Genomic DNA, 19,376 nt, shown 5'->3' with positions numbered 1-19,376 from the left:
TTACAAGTGAGTGACACCAGCACTGATAACCACTCAAGATGACCCATGAGACTGCCTTTATTTGAAACCATACTCGCAACACAATTTCGTTGCACGGTTGGCTAAGCTTCGATAAAAATAGGAAAGCTTTATATAAAATATGTACGTATTTCTGCAACATCTATACCAGTGAACCTCCAAATAACATGCATAAAGAGTTCATTCTACAGTGCATATTTTTCTATGTCAATTTTGTACTGCAAAAGCCCAGTCAACAAAAATTCTGACGACACAACTGGAATAGATTTCTTTGCTGCTGCACTGTAGGCCTTTTTGTCCAGTGCACAAGAAATGATGACAGTCTTCTCCACAAAACGTTGTGGAATCTTTGAGAGATACTGGAAGGAGCAAGTCACACTTTTAAGTAAGTTGCAATCAGGGTTGCCAGCTCAAAATCCTGAAAAGTCGCCAACACACACTCGGAAAGTAGCCAATTTACTGTATATGTAGCCAATTGTGGAGCCAGTGCCGTGTTGGTATCATGCATAACTCCTCTGTGGTGGTTGTACCACAAAATTTCTACTAGAACACACGCGATACATGTTGACCAATCAGGAATTCAGGTCAAGAATTTGAGGCAAACAATTTTTGAGAAAGCAAAATAATGACCTGTGCTGTGTCAATATGATTTATATTCCACGTGAAATATGACCAGTCTAGTGGCCACTCCCAAAGATCATCTGCCTAATCAAAGAGGAAGCTGATTGTAATTCGTATAAGTCTTTACATCGCGAGAGAACCATGATATGAGAGTTACGATAATGAGCGCCACCATACAACAGGATAAATTTCAGCCATCTTTAATGAGTGATATTTAACAAGTGCTAAAACCCCAGTATAGAAACAAAAAACATTGTACTGGATGAGAGATGGCCGATCGTGATGAACATACTGTATGTACTTGGGCATTAGATTTGTCGCCAAGATGAAAACTGTCATGTTTTATGGTTTTATCTACGTAAAAGTCTCAAATAAGAAGTCACAATGTAGCCAGAAAATAGTCGAGTCGCCGTTGCCCAAATTTTGAAGCCGTCAGAAACTAGCCAATTTGGCGCAAAGTAGCCAAACCTGGGAACCCTAGTAGCAATGACACTCTGTATAGTAGAAACTATTTTTGTATGCAGCATTTTCACGTAACAACAAATTATGCAACTTAATAATTTGTTGAGTGAAAAGTAGAAACTACCACGGTGCTCTTTTTTGTGGGACCGACTACCCTGTTATTGTACGGGATGATTATTACACGATGGCACCCTGTAAATGTCTACCCACACCAGCATGCCATGTTTGGCAGTTACTGAATGCAGATGAAACATTGTCTTGTCTATATTTCAAGCTCCTAGTGCTCCTAGCTCAAGGTGATTTAGCATCATAGCGCAAAGTTCTAATGCGAAACAATCAAAAGGGCGCTGCTGCTGCAAAGAGTAGTTGAGATGCTGCTCCCCAGATGCACAACATTCAAGCAGTTGTTATTTTTCAAGAGTAAACAGCGCCGATGCTTATTGCCTGCAAACATGAAAAGAGAATGAAATGTGAACATGAAATGACTCATCACGTGAGAAGGTGATTCGTCATCGTTATCACGTCTTGCCATCTGCGAAGGTGTTGGGGTTCTGATGGCAAGATCCTACAAAGATGTTGTACATGTCATCTCAATATAGTGACATATGAACCGGGGAAGACTTCCTCATTCGCAATCTGGTTCGGTTGAATTAGTACGACACCTCCGACCTTTACGTGAGACCCTCTCAGCAATTTTGACTGGCACACCAAACGTATTCCAGGCAAGAGCAATCGCAGATGTCCACGTATGCAGCATCCACTGGGTGCTGGGTTGATTCGCATTGCAGACAGTTAGACGTCTACCATTGACGATGTCTGCGGGGGTTAATGCATAGACATATGTGATGGGAGGATGGGAGTTGAGGATGGCCTCCACTTCATCGAGGTCATTCTGGGATAACGTGAGAATGTGATTCGTAATCCTTCATCGTTGTTATCACAGGTGATATATTTAACAGTTATTGCAGAACACTGCAATCACAGCTGCCTTAGTGTTGTGTGCCACAACGCCATCTGGGGAGCAGCACTTCTACAACCTTCCACAACAGTGCCATTGCATTATAACTTTGTGTTACTTAACCATTTGGAAATTTACCAGTCTTGACCTTCCGATGTGTTTATGTAGAGAATACAATGTTCTATTTACATTGAGTAATTGCAGAGCATGTCAGACCTGTTCAGCTAGACTTTTATAGGGTGCCATCCTGTACATTATGCAGCCTTACTATTTATTGTAGAAAAACTTATCCCACTACAGCAATTCACAAAGAGCACAACTATTGGTCCCTTCAGCATGTATTTCTGTCACAGGGGTGTCTTAAAGGGTCATCCCACGTTACCCATGGTAAATGTAAATAGCTGTTTGCACCAATGTAAACCTGCACTGAAAGTTTCACGTCGAAAATCATGCCTGCCAGTGAGGCAGCGCACAAGAAATCCCATGCTTACGCCTGCCATCTGAGATCTCTGGCGTTCGGGGGCTTGTGTCTCGCAAAGTATGACACATAGAAGAGGAATTCTTCTCCCCATGATGCAATCAACCACATCTATGAAACAATTAAAAAGATCTCTTACCTTTCCTCCAGCACATGTAATTATTTCTGAAAGTGGATAAAGGGCACATTTAAGGAAATACAGTGACTTTCAGGGACTAGTCATTTAAAAGAAACCTTCTTTCGACATCGCAACAAAAGATGTTTTCTCCATTCATTCGTGGGCGACTTGCTCCAAGCCTTACATTTGGGACAGGTAAATGTTTATCGCGGTTCGTTTTGAAAATGGACTGCACCTGGTTAAAGGTCAGCTATGCCGATCTCCTAGACCAGACAAATGAAACAGTTGTGACATCCTGAAAGGCCACATTGAACTCTCACCAAAAATGTGCCTTCTTTCCCTCAGTATGGTATCTTATCATGTGGAAAAGAAGAGAGAGAGACAGCAGATAATTAATTTCAGAACACGCGTGGGTGCAACCATGTTTTATGACATAGATGTGCTCAACCACGCACATAGCCCTAGTAGCTTTTGCGCCAAAAAAACCCATATCATCATCATCAACCACGCACGTGAAAGAAGCTCATGTGTTTGTGTCACCATGACAACAGGTGGGGCATTGTGTGACAGCATGCTGGGGGTTTGGGCGTAACCTCAGTAGTTTTCTTTTGGTCGTTTTATGTGAGAAAGGCACCAATGATAAGTGAGTCTAATGTGTTGTTCACCAACATAAGTAAAAATAAACACAGTACACGAGCAAAGAGGTGAGTGAGCACATATTTTGCTGGCATTGATGGCGCAGTGTTGTGTGCAATAGAGATTTGCCTTCACTGCTGTCCAGCGCGTCCTATACCCATCTCTCTACATCTTATGCCACTCAAACCATCATGTATTAAAATAGTCACATTTGTACACAAAGTTTCAAGTGATAAATAAAAGATTTAGGTGAGGGTCAGTACATATTTCAGTCAGTGATTGTCCACTTATGCTATAAGGTTGCTCACTTTGCAGGGTCCACCAACAGCTGCTCCAAGGAACACGGCTGATATGGCATTGGTCTCTTATACAATGGAGTTGAATATTCTCGGATAAATAAAAGACTTAATATTTAAAGACTAAAATATTTGACACAGGGATTTGGTGCCCCCTAATAGATACACAATGCAAGTATCATTCAATCCAGTGTAGTTGAGCTTTAAGAGGGGATACCATCAGTGACCCTACTCAGATTAACGATTTTTTTGCACGTAGATGGTGCCACGTGGAGATACACGTATTAGTGGCTCTTTCATCCGAGTCACTGTGTAGTTCCATCAATATGCAGAGGTCAACTGAACAAAAGGCAAAAAGGCTTTCCAAAGATAGGCGTTTCTGCCTCTGTGGGGTGCATACACTGCCCTCTAGATTATGCTATCTTAGCAGATAAAATAACATACACGCAGGCAAGCATGAGGGCCAAGCCTGAGCTGGGGCACTACAACAACAGGATGGATCACAACATGAGCTCCCACGTATGCCAATGTCAACATAAATTTAACTGTTATACGTAGGAGGGCTGACCTAAGTTAACGTCCTGCTACGGAACATAACTCCGCGAGCAGCGTGAAAGAGGGACGCTTCAAAAAGAGCTGGAGAAACCAATGTTTTATTCGAAATAGTTTTTAGTTTTGACTGCTTCTGCTTGTTGCTGTGCTACACAGCATCATGCTGAAGCACATCCAGCCGCAAAATGTACTGTAGGAGACAGTTCTGTAATGACGCTTTTCAAAACAAAAGCCGTGGTGGAATTCAAAACACTATTGCACATTTAATGGATGGCAAAACACCCTCATCTTCATCAGATGTGTCATTAGCCACCCACATGAAGCACGCCATTAAATGGTGTCATCGGAAACACATCGCTGTTTATTCTCACATAGTCCTGCAATGATGTCTCATCACCCACTGAGCATCGTCTTCCTCTATCATTGCGTCAAGGTCGGGCTCCTCATTGTCCTTGGCCACTGGCAGAATAAAGCCCGCTTTCAAGAACCAGTTCACGACGGTTGTCCGATGCATACAAAAACTGTACAGCCACCAGTAGTGCTACTTTAGATTCAAGGACTTTGCCACCCCCGTGTTGTCTGTCACAATTGTCTCCTCATAAACAATGCAGGCATTTTGCTCCCAAGTGCCACAAGTCTGGGAGAGACAAAATCAGCTTCGGAGCATGTTGGGTCACACCGCAAAATAGGTCGGTGTCGATACCCTGCTGTGTACCATGGACGGGTGCCTTTTTTTTTTATTGCGTGTTAGCGCCGCGAAGCAACTGTGGCTATGAGCGGCGTACAGATGTGGACAGCAGGAATGAGTGGGGGGGATTAGTATGCGTCCTGGGCCGACTTCAGGGGGAACTGTGCCGACATTCGTCTGGAAAGTCTTCGAAAAACCCAGGGGAAACCTCAGACGGCACAGCCGGCGGTAGGATACGAACCCACCACCTCCCAGTCTACAGCACGACCCTTGGTTACCACCAACAAGTGGACGCCTTAGCCCACTCGGCCATGCCGCTGGTAGGTGCCTTTTGCTGTTGAAGGGCAGTGCTAGGAAGCTTGAATATGGCAGTACTTGAAAAAGCACACTAGGCAATTGTACCTGTGTGAGAAATTATTTTGTGCATGGAAAACGTAAATATACAAATTACAATATACTTTTGTTGTGTTTGTCAGTGTGTGTTTGTCTGCCTCAGAACAGTTACTTTCCATCATGTAAACATGCAGTTTTAGAATAAAAATGTAACTTAATGTTTAAAAAATGCGAGAAAAGCAGCTGCAACAAAGTTCAGCACAACAATCATCATTTTCAAAATCTTGCGCACATCATTTTTTATCCTATGACTCCAACTTGACTATTTCTAACACCAGAACATGGCCCTCATGCCAATTATATTTATGGACAGACGAGACGTGAGGCGGTTGAGGCGCAAACACTTTGAGCACTGAGCTCAAACGTCTGTTCATACGGTGGTGGAGTTCTTCCTCCTCGCCACAGTAGCTCGTTAGAATCGACTTGGGTCGTCTCGTAGAAGAGCCAGGAGATAGAGAGCGGGGTGAAGACAAACGTTTTGTATGGCTGATGGGTTTCACACGAGAGAAGTGCCTGGTCAATGTAGTCAGCGGGCGCAACATGAGTTAACTGTGCGGGGAGACGAAGGTTGGTGCCACAGCTCCGCAGCCCAGGTCCTTCATGAGTAGGATTAATGGTAGGAGGTTATTCCAATTATTCCAGGGGAGTCTTCATAGGCCATAATTGCCGCCTTGATGTGTCTGTGCAGCCGTTGGACTATTCCATTGGCGCTGAGATGATAAGCCGCGGTTCAGCAACGATTTGTACCAAGCAATTGCGAGAGTGCAGTAAAGAGGCGAGATTCCAACTGCATTCCTCTTTCCGTAGTTATCTGGGAAGAGAGGAAGGCAATCTTGCATGGGAACGACCTCGGGCCATCAGTTGTATCGGTCGACTCCCGTTGTTTGATGGAGGTAATGGGCCATGATGTCATGGTGGATGTGATTAAAGCGGCAACTCAGCAGCGGGAGCGTGGACAGTATGCCTGTGCACCTTGGCTCGCTAGCAAGAGAAACAAGTTTTTGGTCCAGTTGCGTATATCTGTGTTCATAGGCGGCCAAACATAGCGTGACGAGATTCCGGGGTGCGAGAGGTGATGAAGGGAGATGTAGGAGATCTTTGAGCGGTCGAAGAATGGCTGCGCACGAAACGGCGATAAAAGTTTACCATGCCCAGGAAACGGCGGATCTGGGCCGCTGATGCGGGAAAGCTCATTATCTTGTCAACTTTGCTCTAGAGAGGAGTAATGCCCTGGGCGTCAACCCGACAACCGAAAAAGTGCAAGGCAGAAATCCCAAACTTACACTTGTCAGCGTTGATCAGCAAGCCATGGTCGAGTGGGCAACGTGTTCATCGGGAGAAGCACTGTATATAGGTAGGCAAAAACAAAACCCCTCGTGATATTATCCATGAAACGATTGTGCTGCATTGCGTAGCCCAAAGGGCATGCGAAGGAACTCGAATAGCCCGAAAAGGGTGAGGATGGCAGTTTTGGCAATGTCTTCAACTGTATCTGGTGGTAGGCTTTCATTAAATCCATTTTGGAGAAGATGGTTGCACCGGAGAGTCCTGCAGTAAAGTCAGAGATATTCAGAAGAGGATAGCGATCGGGAGTGGTAGGAGCAGGATGGTCTTCCTGGGAACCACATCAAGAGGCGATGTACTGGATGATGGCTCAACGATACCAACAGAGAGCATATGAGCAAACCCGTGGCGTGCTATGGCTAGTTTTTCTGGACTGAGGCTGCGTGCTTTGGCGAAACCATGTTGGCAGTGTGTGACTATGCGCTAGACGATGGGATGTTTGACGGGCCGAGTCCAGTCGCAGTGGCTGTGGGTTTGCCAAACCAGCAGGTGCCACATGTGTAGAAACGCCATTGACAGTAAGTCCCGTGAGATGATCAAACAAGCGTTGTCATGCAATGTCTACCAGGATGTTGTTTTGACTGAGGAAATCGTTGCCGAGTATGCAATGCCTTCTCAATCAAATATGCGATGCAATCTCAGCGACTAGGAACACTACGGTGGAAAACCCGGCACAAACCAAAATTCAAAGTCAATGAACGGCGGTAGTAAACAGGAATTTGAGAGCCGTTTACTGTCGTTAGGTCCATAAGCAGGGTACGTCGTCTGTCTTGCGGAGTAGCAGGGAGAACACTGATCTCCGCTCCGGTGTCCACGAGAAAGTTTTGTTTTCCACAACCGTTTTTGATTAAGAAGAGGCGACTCTGATTCTAGTAATCCCGTTTCCCTGCCAAGTGCAGGGCAGTTGACAGTGACGCGCTCGGCAACCGAACCGCTTGTGAAACCAACAGAGCTGGCAGCTCCAAGATGGTGGCATTCAGGTCATCACTATGGACAGACAAGACGTGAGGCGGTTGAGATACAAACACTCTGAGCACTGAGCTTGAACCTTTATTCATGCGGTGCCGGACATTGGTATAATCAACAGCCATAATGCATTGGAAACAAACAAGGCTTGTACAGATAACTGCCATATTTAGGAACATTCCAGACAGCCGCTCTGTGACACGATGCAACAGTGCAACAGCACACCTGCAACCTCCCAAAAAGGTCTTCTGACTCAGCCTGAGAAAGGGAATCTAGGATAGGCTGATGCGTTGACAGGGTGTTGCGCAGCATAAGGTTTTTTAGTTTGAGTGTCCAACTTGAGCATCCAATTTTAGCAATTTTTCTGTACATCCATAAAGTGCTTAGACTGCCTTCACACCAAGTTACCGTTATGACCAACTTCGAGACAGTGTTCACTGTTCACACGTAGCAACTCAGTAGCTCCACCCACATGCAACCTGACGTCAATCGGAGTGTGCGGGTTTGAATCCAACTGGTGGTTCCTTCTCTTCGACTGAAAATCATTGAAACCAAAGTACCTAAGTTTATTTCGTCCATGGTGTCGGAGCGAACCGGAACGGAATCGAAACCGTACAAGTTTTTTTCCCTCAGGAGGGAAACCGAAAAATATATTTAACGGCTTTCGGTCCAAGACAAAACTTTGCCGGTTTGGACTACGGATAGGCGAATGAAACAGACGTCGTGTGCTGTGAAATCATGTCATGGATACTATACGAGGGTTACGGTGGAATGGATGTCGGTATACTATGACCTTTAGGCTCCCTTTGTATTTGTTTATTGTTCACGCACACACACACAGACTTAGAGGTACATGTGACTCTCTAGCAATGTGCCTTAAGGCGCAGATATAGTCCAACGTTCTTGGCGTCGCAGTCAGCGACAGCCGAAGTCAGACACGCCAAGCAAAGCGATCCGGGAAATATGCGTTTATAGTCAGACGCGCGTTAGCAGTGGCCTGCGACCGTTGCGCATGCGCAAAGTCGCTGTGACTGCAGCAGCGCGACTGCGACTGCGCCGATCTGACTGCGCGAGCGCGGTCGGCGAACAATAGAACATGTTCTATTCTGCGCGGACGACGTCCTAGCGCGTTGAATGCCGCCGGCCGCGCTAGCCACTAGACTATAGAGGGTGTGATTTTCCCCGGCGTAGCGCAACTGTGCAGCGCGCGTACGCGCAGCACAGTTACGTCGGACTATATCTGCGCCTTTAGTGTTCGTTTTAATTTGATCCCCCCAAACAGTGACCCAAGGGGGCTGCATAACGGCTTCTTTATTGGTAATGTCGCGCAACGCGTCCCTTGTTTGAGAGCAGCTAAGTTGAATACATTTACGTATACGCGAGGGCAAGCCCGTGGCAACTCTTTTGTGGTCAGGACACGAAGGGAATAAAACAGAGCCGTCGAGCGCATTTGTGAGTGAAAGTGTTCCTCGATTTGCGTCATACTCGTGCGGTGGTGCTTGCTGGCTAGACAGTAGCAACAGACATTCGGATGGGACGCAATTGCTCCAACCCAGCAAGTACTTTACGTATGACATCACGACAAACAAGTCCGTTTGTAGCGTGTGCTTCAAGAAAGGAGAAAGCCCATTTGAACAGACAGTAACCTACAGGAACCAGGAGCTACCAATTTTGCAGCTGTCTATTAATATTAAATACCACGTATGCAGAATAAACGGTATTACATTTTGTAACATTGATTTTTATTGTGGGGATGAATATTCCCAGCAGAAGCGGAACTGGTTAAAAACCGGTATGAACCTTAATTTTTTGCTCCGGAGCTCGTTTATGATGTAACCGGAACGAAAAACGTTTTGGTTCGACACCCTGATTTCGTCAAAAGATCGTTATTGTCTTCAAAAACTGCCTATTGGTATTTTTGTGTGGCATTAGTAAGAAAAAAAAAAGTTAGCATATTTCTCAGGTACGCCTGCAGGATCTGAACCCATGCCAGGTGGTATGGTATGAACAAAATCGCGTCACACCATTGGGAGTCACGTGGCAATGCTCTCCTCGCTCATTGGCTGGCGCACAAGCAAATGCTGAAGATTTCGCTTGGCAAGCGATTCCCAGCAACTCGAGTTGGTGGTGGTTGCTGGTGTCGGCTGAATGCGAGCCACTCTAAAAACGCTCATAGCTGAAAAAGTTGCCCAGTGTGAACGAAGCCTTCAAAATGAATTGGAAAGGTAGAAATTTTCGTCTAAGACCTAATGGATTTGAAAAAGCTATCGAACAAGACTAGAACCATGGTGACACACTATTCACCGGAAGAAAGGGCTAAGTTTGTCCCACACGAAATACATACGGACATGCAGGTGGTGTCCCCTCTTAAGGCACCTGTCTATAGCACATTACGAGACCTCCTTAACCTAAAGGCTTTTTCGCACGAAATATAAGGAGGTCGAACTGCACTGTTTCCTATGCTGACACAACATGTTATCTTGTCAAGTGACCGTTATTACTTTTTTTTTACTCTATCTCCTTTTATTTTTTGTCGAATCGTTCCTCTTGGTGTCCAGGGGAAAAAAAGAAAACAGTCTCTGTTGGAAATATCGCGACTCCCGCTGCGAGGCCCCGCCGTTTGACCTTGGCTGGTTTCGTGTGTGTCGACCCAAAGCATTAATACCTACTTACCAGAAATATATAGTATCCCAAAATGTCATTTTTGCACGAATAATAGAGGTATCATCGAGGTAAATTGCGTGTACCCGAGTGCAGGAATAAAATACTGTTTTGAGCACTAGATTTTCCAGATCAGCATTGTAAGCGCAGTGTGCAGGCAATGTTTATAGCCCAATATACAACCGCTAGTAGTACGTCCAGTTGAGAGCCTCCGAGATACCGACATCGCGGGAGAGCTTTGATAGCATATGAAGTAACTTTTCCGTGGTCATCTCCCGATTTCTTTAATTGGCAATCAATTAGCGCTCAGACTCAGTGCTGGGAGCCTTCGTTTATAATACCACCTCTGTATGTATTGCCCATATTACCATTCATACCATCCAATCACATTTGTATGTCGGCATATAGCAAGTATGCACAAGTACAACAATACGAAGAACTAAAAAATTCCATAATCTGTCAGTACAGACGCCACTAATTTGTGAAAACAATAAATACAGCGTAAATATATAGCAACAAAATAAAAGTAACAAAGTAGTCATACAGTAGTAGGAGACAAGCAAAAAGACACGAGTGCCCCGAATCGACCTTTCGTCTCAAAGTCAGACACTTTACCTCTCGACAAACAGCGCAGGGGACCTTAAACTCGCGACCTCGATCGTGCGCAATGGGGATTATTTCGGAGGCGAATGGCGTGATAAGGCATGGCGCAATCTAGGATCGAGAAAATCGTGAATCGGAGTTGCTCCCCGACTGGTATGGCCTCTTAAGCGCTCAAATTTTCACTACTTGTCCTGAAAAATTGTCAATATGCACTATACTATTCGCAATGCACTATAGACACCTGCTCGTTTGTTGCCAAGCGTTTCAATAGCACAGCAAACCCGCATCAAAGATAAAGCTCAACTGCGGTGCAGCAGAGAAGAAACAATTTTAATAATAGTCTCACCCCTCATATCCTCAGGTGCAGGCTTCACACTGGCGGTGACGTGAACGCTCCACTCTACCAGGAGTCTTCGTTGGGCAGCAAGCTCCAAGGCAGTCCCCAGACTGAACTCAAAATTTTTCTCCGCCATTTTGTCTCGTAACAGATAAGGCGCATGATCTATAGTGGAACAAATAGTGCACTTAAATTGCATAAATTGTTCTTCTAGGAAGCAGTCGTACTTTCCCCATTTAAGGTCGTTTGTAGAGCTGCGCAAATAATCAATTTTTCTAATATCCAAGTAGCTACTAAATTTTATGTTGATTTTTTAATTGAAGCGATATCTCTTCCAAATGGAACCTACTGGAATAGTTCCAAAGCTACACTCGTAAGTAAAAAAATGCGAGAGACGAGAGTATATAGAATGAAGCAAGAGCAAGAACTACACTAACACTACAGACTAAGCACATATCACATCAGGGGCATTAGAAGGTGGGGGGGTGCAGTCGCCTCCCTTTAACTCTGAGGGTCCCGTCACCCCATCTTTCATCTGTAAGTGTTGTCAGAGACAGATTCACTTTTATCTCGGTTACTGCAGTATGAAAATGAAAACCGGTTTAAAAGTAGAAGATGAAATTCACCTGAATAGGTACTACCCCAAATCATCCTATGTGATGCTGTATGTATCACATGTATCACACTGTATGTGTGGGCCATCCAATAGCCTTGCTGAGACAGTACATGGAAAAGACAGATTTGCGCTCCAGCAAAGGGTGTTCCCCCTGCCGTGAAGAACTTGAGACACTCCCATATCATGCGCATGTCCCGTGTAGTCCATGTAGATGCACTGCACTTAACAATTCACTTCACTTTTAAAGGGGCAATAAACAGGTATACAAGGTGCACTTTTTTTAATGTGAACATTTTCCAAAAATTGTTGTCGCAAAAAAGTAAATAATGGCTCCAAATCGACCGAAGATTCGCTGCACTCTTTTGCGCTCTGCGATGCCCTAATGACAACAGACATTTTGACGTCGCGCACCCTCAACCATTCAAAATGCGGGATGCTTATAACGCTGATTTTGTTGTAATGTTGAGAAGTGATGTAAATTCTAAACATCTTTTCACTTGTCAACCATAAGACAGCCAGTAATGACCGTACCAAAAGCCCGCAATGTTCCATTTCATGTTTTCAGTGCTGTACTGCTCCGCGAAGTCACCGCGATGTTCCCAAAACCAGTTCCCTCGCGAGCCGCAGCGTGTCTCAACAGGGCCCGTCATTGGCTAAGAGAGCGAATCTCCCCCAGCGCCTGGAATGTGGCGTTGCTATGTATTGGGACGTGACTCCGTTCCAAGGATGAAGGAGAGACCCACATTGGCATTGTTTCATGGTAAATATGCTAGCTAGAAGTAAATGAATTCCATATTTGGATATCGTGAGCCACATTTTTTGCATAATAACTGGAGAATGTTCGTCGAGCTGTTTAGTGCCCCTTTAAGAGCACTAGTATATGCACAGTCCTAGTGTTTCAATCAAATGGACAATGAAATCATTATAGGGTTAATGGATTCTACCAATGAAGCTCCCAGATGCCTGGCATTTTTGCAGCCACTGGATGGTGATTATTGGAACTCCCATTGCAATGCAGCACAGTGCCTTCACTGTTCGTCGAAACTGCGAGACAGGTACATTGGAGTTACAGGAGCAAAAGGGATGGATGTACCTTATCTGTGACCAGGTGTGTACATTCTGTTACACTTTGGGCCACAAAGCCTCCAAGGCTCTCAACTATCTACAACAAGAAAAGCAACTTTTGTCCATTAGTTGGTCACTTGTCATCAAAACTCTCACCTCTTGTCCCTCAGTGTCTTCCAGACCCGTAAACAATACCTTCGGTTTGGATGCCCTCCTCCGCTCTGTTTTGGGCGTTTCTTCTTTCCCGAGAATAATATCTTTGCCACTCTGTCTCGATGCAGTCCCTTTGTTCTTCTTGGTGGCCACTTGTGATCCAGTAACTATCTTTGCACTACTCTCAGCCAAGTTCTCTCTAGACCGTGTTCTCTTTGACCCCTCGTCTTGTATTTTCTTTGTTCGCGTTGCCCTTCTAATCGGTGAGAGCCCTTCATTTTCGTCGAGAGTTTCAATATTCTCCTTAGTTTTCCCCAACTTAGTAGCAGTGTTGTGACAGTCACTTTCTGCTGTAGCATCCACACTTTCCTCAATTACATTTTTTCTTCTTCCTTTATACTGGCTAGGTGATTCAAGTTTGTTAGTTGTCCGAGCAACATCCTTTGATGGAGCATTTCTCTTCCTCGTATTTGGCGGCATTAAATCCACAACGGCTGCGCTTTTCCTGTCTCTTAATTTCCTCGCAACCTTTTCACCAACATTTTTATCTCCCCTTTGACTATCGACAGCCGACTGGTGTCTCACGCTTGGCGCCTTCGTCGATGGAGAAATACTGTCTATCGGTTGGTGTCCCGTTTCTTCTGTCAAGGATGGATTGGGTTTACATACTTTGACAGCCGAGCTCTCAGATCGTGGTGCACTTCTTTTTCTTCTTGTGCCTTTCATCTTCTTTGATACATCATTATCTTGAATGACACTCTCTGATTCGCTGTTTTCACCCACTTTTAGAGAAGTGTCTCGCATATTTGTAGAACCCTCCGTCGTCTCCTTGTCATTATTTTCCGCGACTTCCTTACTGGAGGACCTTAAATTTCTTGCGCGGCCTTCTTCAACACCTTCTGCACTGGCAGCAGAGGAGATATCTGGTGACATCCCTCGTATTGTCCCTCCTGATGATCTGCTTCTTCTCCGTCGCATCCTTTTTTCTCGTGGCCTATCATCCGCTGTTGGCTGGACAGGAATGTTCTTTCCCACTACACTCCCAGTGGCCCTACATTTCCTACTGTTTGTCTCATGCACGTTGTCATCTGTCAGGTGTACTACACATTCATCATCTTTCTTTTCGTGCAACTTTTCCAGTCCAGACTCTCGCATATTTGTTGAACCCTCCATTGTCTCCTCGTCATTATTTTCTACAACTTCCTTCGTGGAGGGCTTTAAACTTCTCGGTGAGCCTTCTTCAACACATTCTACACTGCCAGCAGACGACATATCTGGTGACATCATCTGTACTTGCCCTCTTGATGATCTGCCTCTTCTCTTTCTTTCTCGTGGCTTATAATCCGCTGTTGGCCGAACAGGAATATTCTTTCCACTCCCAGTGGCCTTACATTTCCCATCGTTTGGCTCAAGCGTGTTGTCGTCCACAGATTCGTTATCCTTCTTTTCGTGTAACTTCACCAGGCCAGACTCATTGTCACTGTGATTCATCAGTTCAGAGAAGCTTGGAAAGTCTTGTGTATCTGGCGGGTATTTTATGTAACGTGGACCCCGTGGGTAGTCACCGCATGAGTCTTCCACCCTGGTATATCCATCAACATCTGCATGTATTGTGTCCATAGGGGCTTCACCTGATGACTTGGGTTGCCCTTCCATTTTCTTACCAGTGTTTTTACTCTGCTCCTCCATCTCTAGTTGGAAGCCTGCTTTCTTCCTTTCAGATGCCACAGTTCCTCCGTCAGTATTATTTGGTTCCGCACTGGCACCCACTTTCTGTGGTGTCTCATTGGTATCGAGCCCTTCGAGGAATTTTGCATGTTCCAATTTTTTTGTCCTTTCATCCTCCTGGAGAGGTCTTCCCATTTTTTTCATATCCTTTTCCATATGAACGACCTCATCCAAAGCTTGCGTTTCAAGCTGGGTATCCACATCACCTTTAATGTGACTCCAATTACTTTTATCTGTGTTTTGACAATTAGGTCTAGTAGTTGCCGCAATTTCTACTCCTTCTTCATCACTTTCTGGGACCACATCTGGGGTGGGTGACCTCGGAGGAGATTCCTGTACTGAAGTTTCCGGCACCCCGCTTTCTGGTCGAAGCTCGGCAGAAAATTCCTGAGTGGCAGCACAGTAAACATCATCATCATAACGATGATCCAGTTGTGTTCCTTCACAAAGTAGGCTTTGTTCTCGTGTGTCAGACATGAGAAAGTGACTGCTCATGTTTGGGATTTTACGTGTCTCCAAATTTCTTTCAACACTTCCATGAGGGACACCTAGGTGTTGAGCATTAGTAACTAAATGATAGTCCTCCTCATCAGGGACCCTTTCACTTAATGCTTGTGTCGGCGCACAACGAAATTCCATGTTCTCACCATCTCTTTCATCATCGCAAGTGCTTAACACCTGCGTATCAGCATTAAGAAATTGCGTTTCAAATTCATTTGGAACATCAAGAGAAGGCAAGGCTTGCGTTGGCATGTTTCTAAACCCTTCATCTTGTGTTTGATTCATATCTTTCACTTCCTCCTGCTCGGTGGAGTCCAAGTTGGACGGTGGCAAAAATTCGTTCTGAGAGCCAGACTTAACGTTCATTTTGGTTTTGACATCTGGTGCATCTTCCACATCAGTATCATCATCATTATTTGCCAATCCCAGGGAGGCCGATGTAGAAGGCTCAGCTTTGGTGACCGGCTTGCGTGCACTTGGCGAACTGCAAGCCACCGTAGAAGCTTGCGAGGCAGGACTGCCATCTTTGACAGAATCCTTGAGAAGTGATGCTTCCAACTGGAAGCAGAGATGAAGGTAAAAACAACAGAAAGAGTTGCATAATACCACTCACATTGTCATCTTCCAGTTGAGGTAGAAGAGATTCAGAACATGTGTCAGAGTCGCTGTCTTCCTTTTGATTGTGAGTGGGAGTGTTACAAAAAAGTATGTACACGGGGTCATATCGTAAATACTCACATTTCCTAAATCGACTCGAGCTCTCAGTGCGCCTCCAATACAGATTTCTTCTCCACGTTCTAAGTTGTACCGTACGTGTGGAACTAATGTTACCTACATAAAACATGCCCACTAACACTTCCACTAGCAGCGATATTGAATACTGACCTTCCCTTTTTTGGTCTTGTTCCTGCTGCCAAGATCCTCAATGAGAACATAGCATCTGTGGACATGAATGCAAAGGTGCCTCTGCGATACTGCCTGAAATACAGGGGGCTCACAATGCTTGCAGTTGAACAAGATCAACATGATACCTTGCTGTCAAGGCAAATGTCCGACGATGCTAGACGACCGATCACGTTGGCACCTGTATTTGGGGAAGGAGGAAGTTCTTCCAGATCTCTGACATGGATCAACTACTGGGTCTGCCAAATGGCAGAATCTTGGTCATTTAGAGGAGTTTAGAACTTGAGAATCACAACACCCCTGTATGCCCATTAATTAGCAATCAAAACGACCACGTGATGGGGACTATACCAACAGGTGAGCTGCAAGCAAATATGTACTTTTTCTCCAATATTTATCTGGGCACCTACTGTTAAACAAAGGACTCACCTTGTTTAAGCTGGAAGGTTTCTGTGCTGTCTTTAGCTGCGTCCACTTTCAGCACACAGCTGGGCTGGAACTGAGGATACCTCGTATGATTTCGGCACTAACCAATGTCGCAAAGACAGAAAGCAAAGTCCTGCAGTATGAGCGTTGAACTGGAGTTCTGTGCGAACAGATTCAATTTCTTCCTGGCCCCAAAGATTTGAACACAAATTACGCCTCTTTCGTTTCGAAACGCTACATAACTCGCTGCTTTGAAAAGGCGCCAAAAGACTCACCTTATCGGAACCTTCTTCTTCCGAGTTCTCTGCAATAGCTTGTGTCATGTCGAAATCCATAACTAAAAAAAAGTACTCAAATGCAGCAGATATGAAAACTTCAAAACACTCAGCCTGTCCAAACTTGACGCCGTCTCAATATCTACAGAGCAGCGACGGCGAGATCGTCAACCGCCATGTTGTGGCGTCGCGCCTGTGTATAGTGAAAATGAGGGCGCGAGTTCATTTGTGCTTTTTCATTGCCTGATGAGCAAGTGTGCTTTTAATATAGTCTTGTATGCCTGCAACCTTAAATTCTCATGGAACGAGTGGTGATCAGAGATTTTTCCAAACGCGTGCGCACTAGCACAGCTAGCGCTGCACTGTGCTCCCCAGGAAAAAGCGAAATCAAGCGAAATAATGACCTTTGATCCATTTCTTGTAATGTAAGTCCAGTTGTACATTACAGAGTACATTCGCGAGTCACCAACCCTGGGATATGAAAAGCGGAACGCATGTCGGCCCCAAGAAATTGAGCGATATGTGTTTATTTCTTGTTACTGCGGAAGACGTCAGCACCACCGGTAGCGTAGGAATACGTCACAACCGGTCGGAGGAGCCCTCGTCTCTGTTGTGTGTGATGTGTTTGTGTATGTTACCTTGCCTTCGGAAGCTTATGATGATGGCTTGAACGACGCTCTACCACTCGCAGCACATTCAATTTCCGGAGGAGACAGCTCAGTTTCGAGAGGTAAGCACATCCTCTTGCGGAGCGTCGCGCCGCGAAAAATGCGAATGTCGTGGCCGCCCCAATAATGCTCTCTTTTTTATTGGGGTATCGACGAGGAAATCGCTCGAATGGTAACAAATGTTTTGCACTTTTTAGCTTTGCGGAAGGATTTGCAACCCGTTCGGCTCCGCATTCTGTTGTCTGGTTCTGCATTTGCTTATCGATGTGCGCGGTGCATTATCGCTGATCCTATATGCCTCACACAGACGCCCACGCCTTGAAGACGAAAATTAGTTACATCTCTTCGTATCGCTAGTCATCTGAGCTGATAGTCGCCTTGCTTTTCTGTGCTCCTTCTTTTTCGTTCATGCTCACTCTATTTTTGGGTGATGCGCTATCATTATCATGGAGTAGCGCGCGCCCTGTCAACGATATTTATTTTTTGAGTGTGTTCTTCAAACATCTGTGATTTGTCCATCATGCATTTGCGCATGATTGTCATTGTAGTATCGAGATCAATGTCGTTCACTTAGCTCAACACAAATGTGTCCTTGGACGGGTTGTCGCGAGCGTAAAAATTGGGGGCAATTCCAAATTAAGGAGGTTCTTGGCCTTGCATGATCTCCAAGTTCCTTTCGATCGCTCAAGTCTCGTACGCTGACGATATTTTTTGTCACAAACATTTGGCACGGATGTGTTTGCCTCAGAGACGTTCTAAAACACCCAATTAGTTGTTTTTGAAATGGTTCCTGCGTGACACAAAAAGTATGGCACGAAAATGAGCGAAAAGAACACACGACGACACAGGACAGGCTCGAGCCTGTGCTGTGTCGTCGTGTGTTCTTTTTGCTCATTCATACCAGCCTTACAGGACTATGTGTAAGGTATTTCTTTGACAACATACGGCAAAAGCCGTTCAAGAAAGTTGTCTTGCAACGTTGATATTCGGTTACGGAACATGATAACATGTATATTTGAATGCACACAGTTTGCTTGGGCTTTTTGGGATGCGAGTCTCCCGAACTTGCTCAAAATGGCCTGTACATCTGATGGCAATACTTGCAACTGATTGTCATTCCAACGATGTTGAAGATATTTACGCCGTCCAAAGAAGGTTGATATAATTCCGCGCGTAGGCGAATCAATTCTCGGTTGCTCCTGTTTTTGATCTTGGGGGGGGGGGGGGGGGGGGGGGAGAATCTCCTTATAGCAACATTTTCATTGATTGGGGCGTTTCTGGATATTCCGTACAACTGGCTTTGTTTTTCGTCAGAAGAGTCCATTGAATGGCACCCGTGGAAGCAGCCAAGACATTTCGTGACACCTGTGACCGTCCGTCAAGTTCTCAAAAGGTTAATGCGACGAGCGAGTTCAGTGACCGGATCGATTGTCGGCCCGCGAAGGACGAGCCTCGTTCCTTCCTTCCGTCGCCCGCCAACGAAAAAGAATTGTTCCTGAGATATTTTTATTCAATTTCACTTTTTGGGCAAATAATCCCAACGTCCGTGAACGGGGACCAATTTGTTGGGTGACTCGGCAAACTCAGCTGAGCGAAATTTTATCGAGCTCCTCGAAGATGACAAGTCTGAGCTGGTGGTGGACGGAGGAAAAGAAAGGAGGACAAACTACGACTTGTGTTTTTGAAAAATGCTCAAATGTATACCTTGATCCTTTTTCCTTTACTGGTCGTTTGGTCATTTTCGTGATTTCATCGATCCCGCGCTTCCTCATGCCACGGTTGTGTCAGCAATATAAAATACCGGCTCACCACTCCCAATTGTTATAAAGTAAAATACGCTATATGTCGGCGCTGTACACACATCGTTTGTTTGGAGCAGGGACCGGAGGTGAACCCGAACCGGAACTGAA

General features: G+C 45.2%; 2 protein-coding genes across 9 annotated transcripts in view; one reads left to right on the top strand and one right to left on the bottom strand.

Annotated features, from left to right (window-relative positions):
* Nucleotides 1-39: 39 nt before the first annotated feature.
* Nucleotides 40-17,855, bottom strand: LOC135398740 (mediator of DNA damage checkpoint protein 1-like). 5 transcript variants are annotated; one of them, XM_064630129.1, is made up of 13 exons: nucleotides 17,806-17,855; nucleotides 16,799-16,860; nucleotides 16,527-16,596; nucleotides 16,226-16,278; nucleotides 16,080-16,172; nucleotides 15,933-16,025; nucleotides 15,808-15,867; nucleotides 12,969-15,752; nucleotides 12,841-12,909; nucleotides 12,692-12,791; nucleotides 11,141-11,296; nucleotides 2,677-2,702; nucleotides 40-377 (listed from the first exon to the last, which is right to left on the bottom strand). In XM_064630129.1, exons 1-13 carry the CDS (start codon nucleotides 17,825-17,827, stop codon nucleotides 204-206), a joined length of 3,762 nt encoding a protein of 1,253 aa, XP_064486199.1. In that variant the 5' UTR covers nucleotides 17,828-17,855; the 3' UTR covers nucleotides 40-203. The 5 variants fall into 5 exon arrangements, 3 of the variants coding, with proteins under 3 accessions (XP_064486199.1, XP_064486200.1, XP_064486201.1); XM_064630130.1 differs by lacking the exon at nucleotides 17,806-17,855 and adding an exon at nucleotides 17,203-17,334; XM_064630131.1 differs by lacking the exon at nucleotides 2,677-2,702.
* The window catches only part of LOC135398741 (3',5'-cyclic-AMP phosphodiesterase 4A-like), a 50,617-nt gene continuing 48,216 nt past the window's right edge, over nucleotides 16,976-19,376 (top strand). For all 4 annotated transcript variants that reach the window (XM_064630140.1, XM_064630139.1, XM_064630136.1 and 1 more), the window contains exon 1: nucleotides 16,976-17,528. The gene's annotated coding sequence lies outside the window, so the exon portion shown is untranslated. The remainder of the gene's footprint in view (nucleotides 17,529-19,376) is intronic.

The sequence above is a fragment of the Ornithodoros turicata genome, chromosome 6, assembly GCF_037126465.1.
Source record: "Ornithodoros turicata isolate Travis chromosome 6, ASM3712646v1, whole genome shotgun sequence".
Classification (NCBI taxonomy): Eukaryota; Metazoa; Arthropoda; class Arachnida; order Ixodida; family Argasidae; genus Ornithodoros; species Ornithodoros turicata.
Note: the sequence above shows the minus strand (reverse complement) of the source record. Positions and strands in the feature narration are given on the sequence as shown.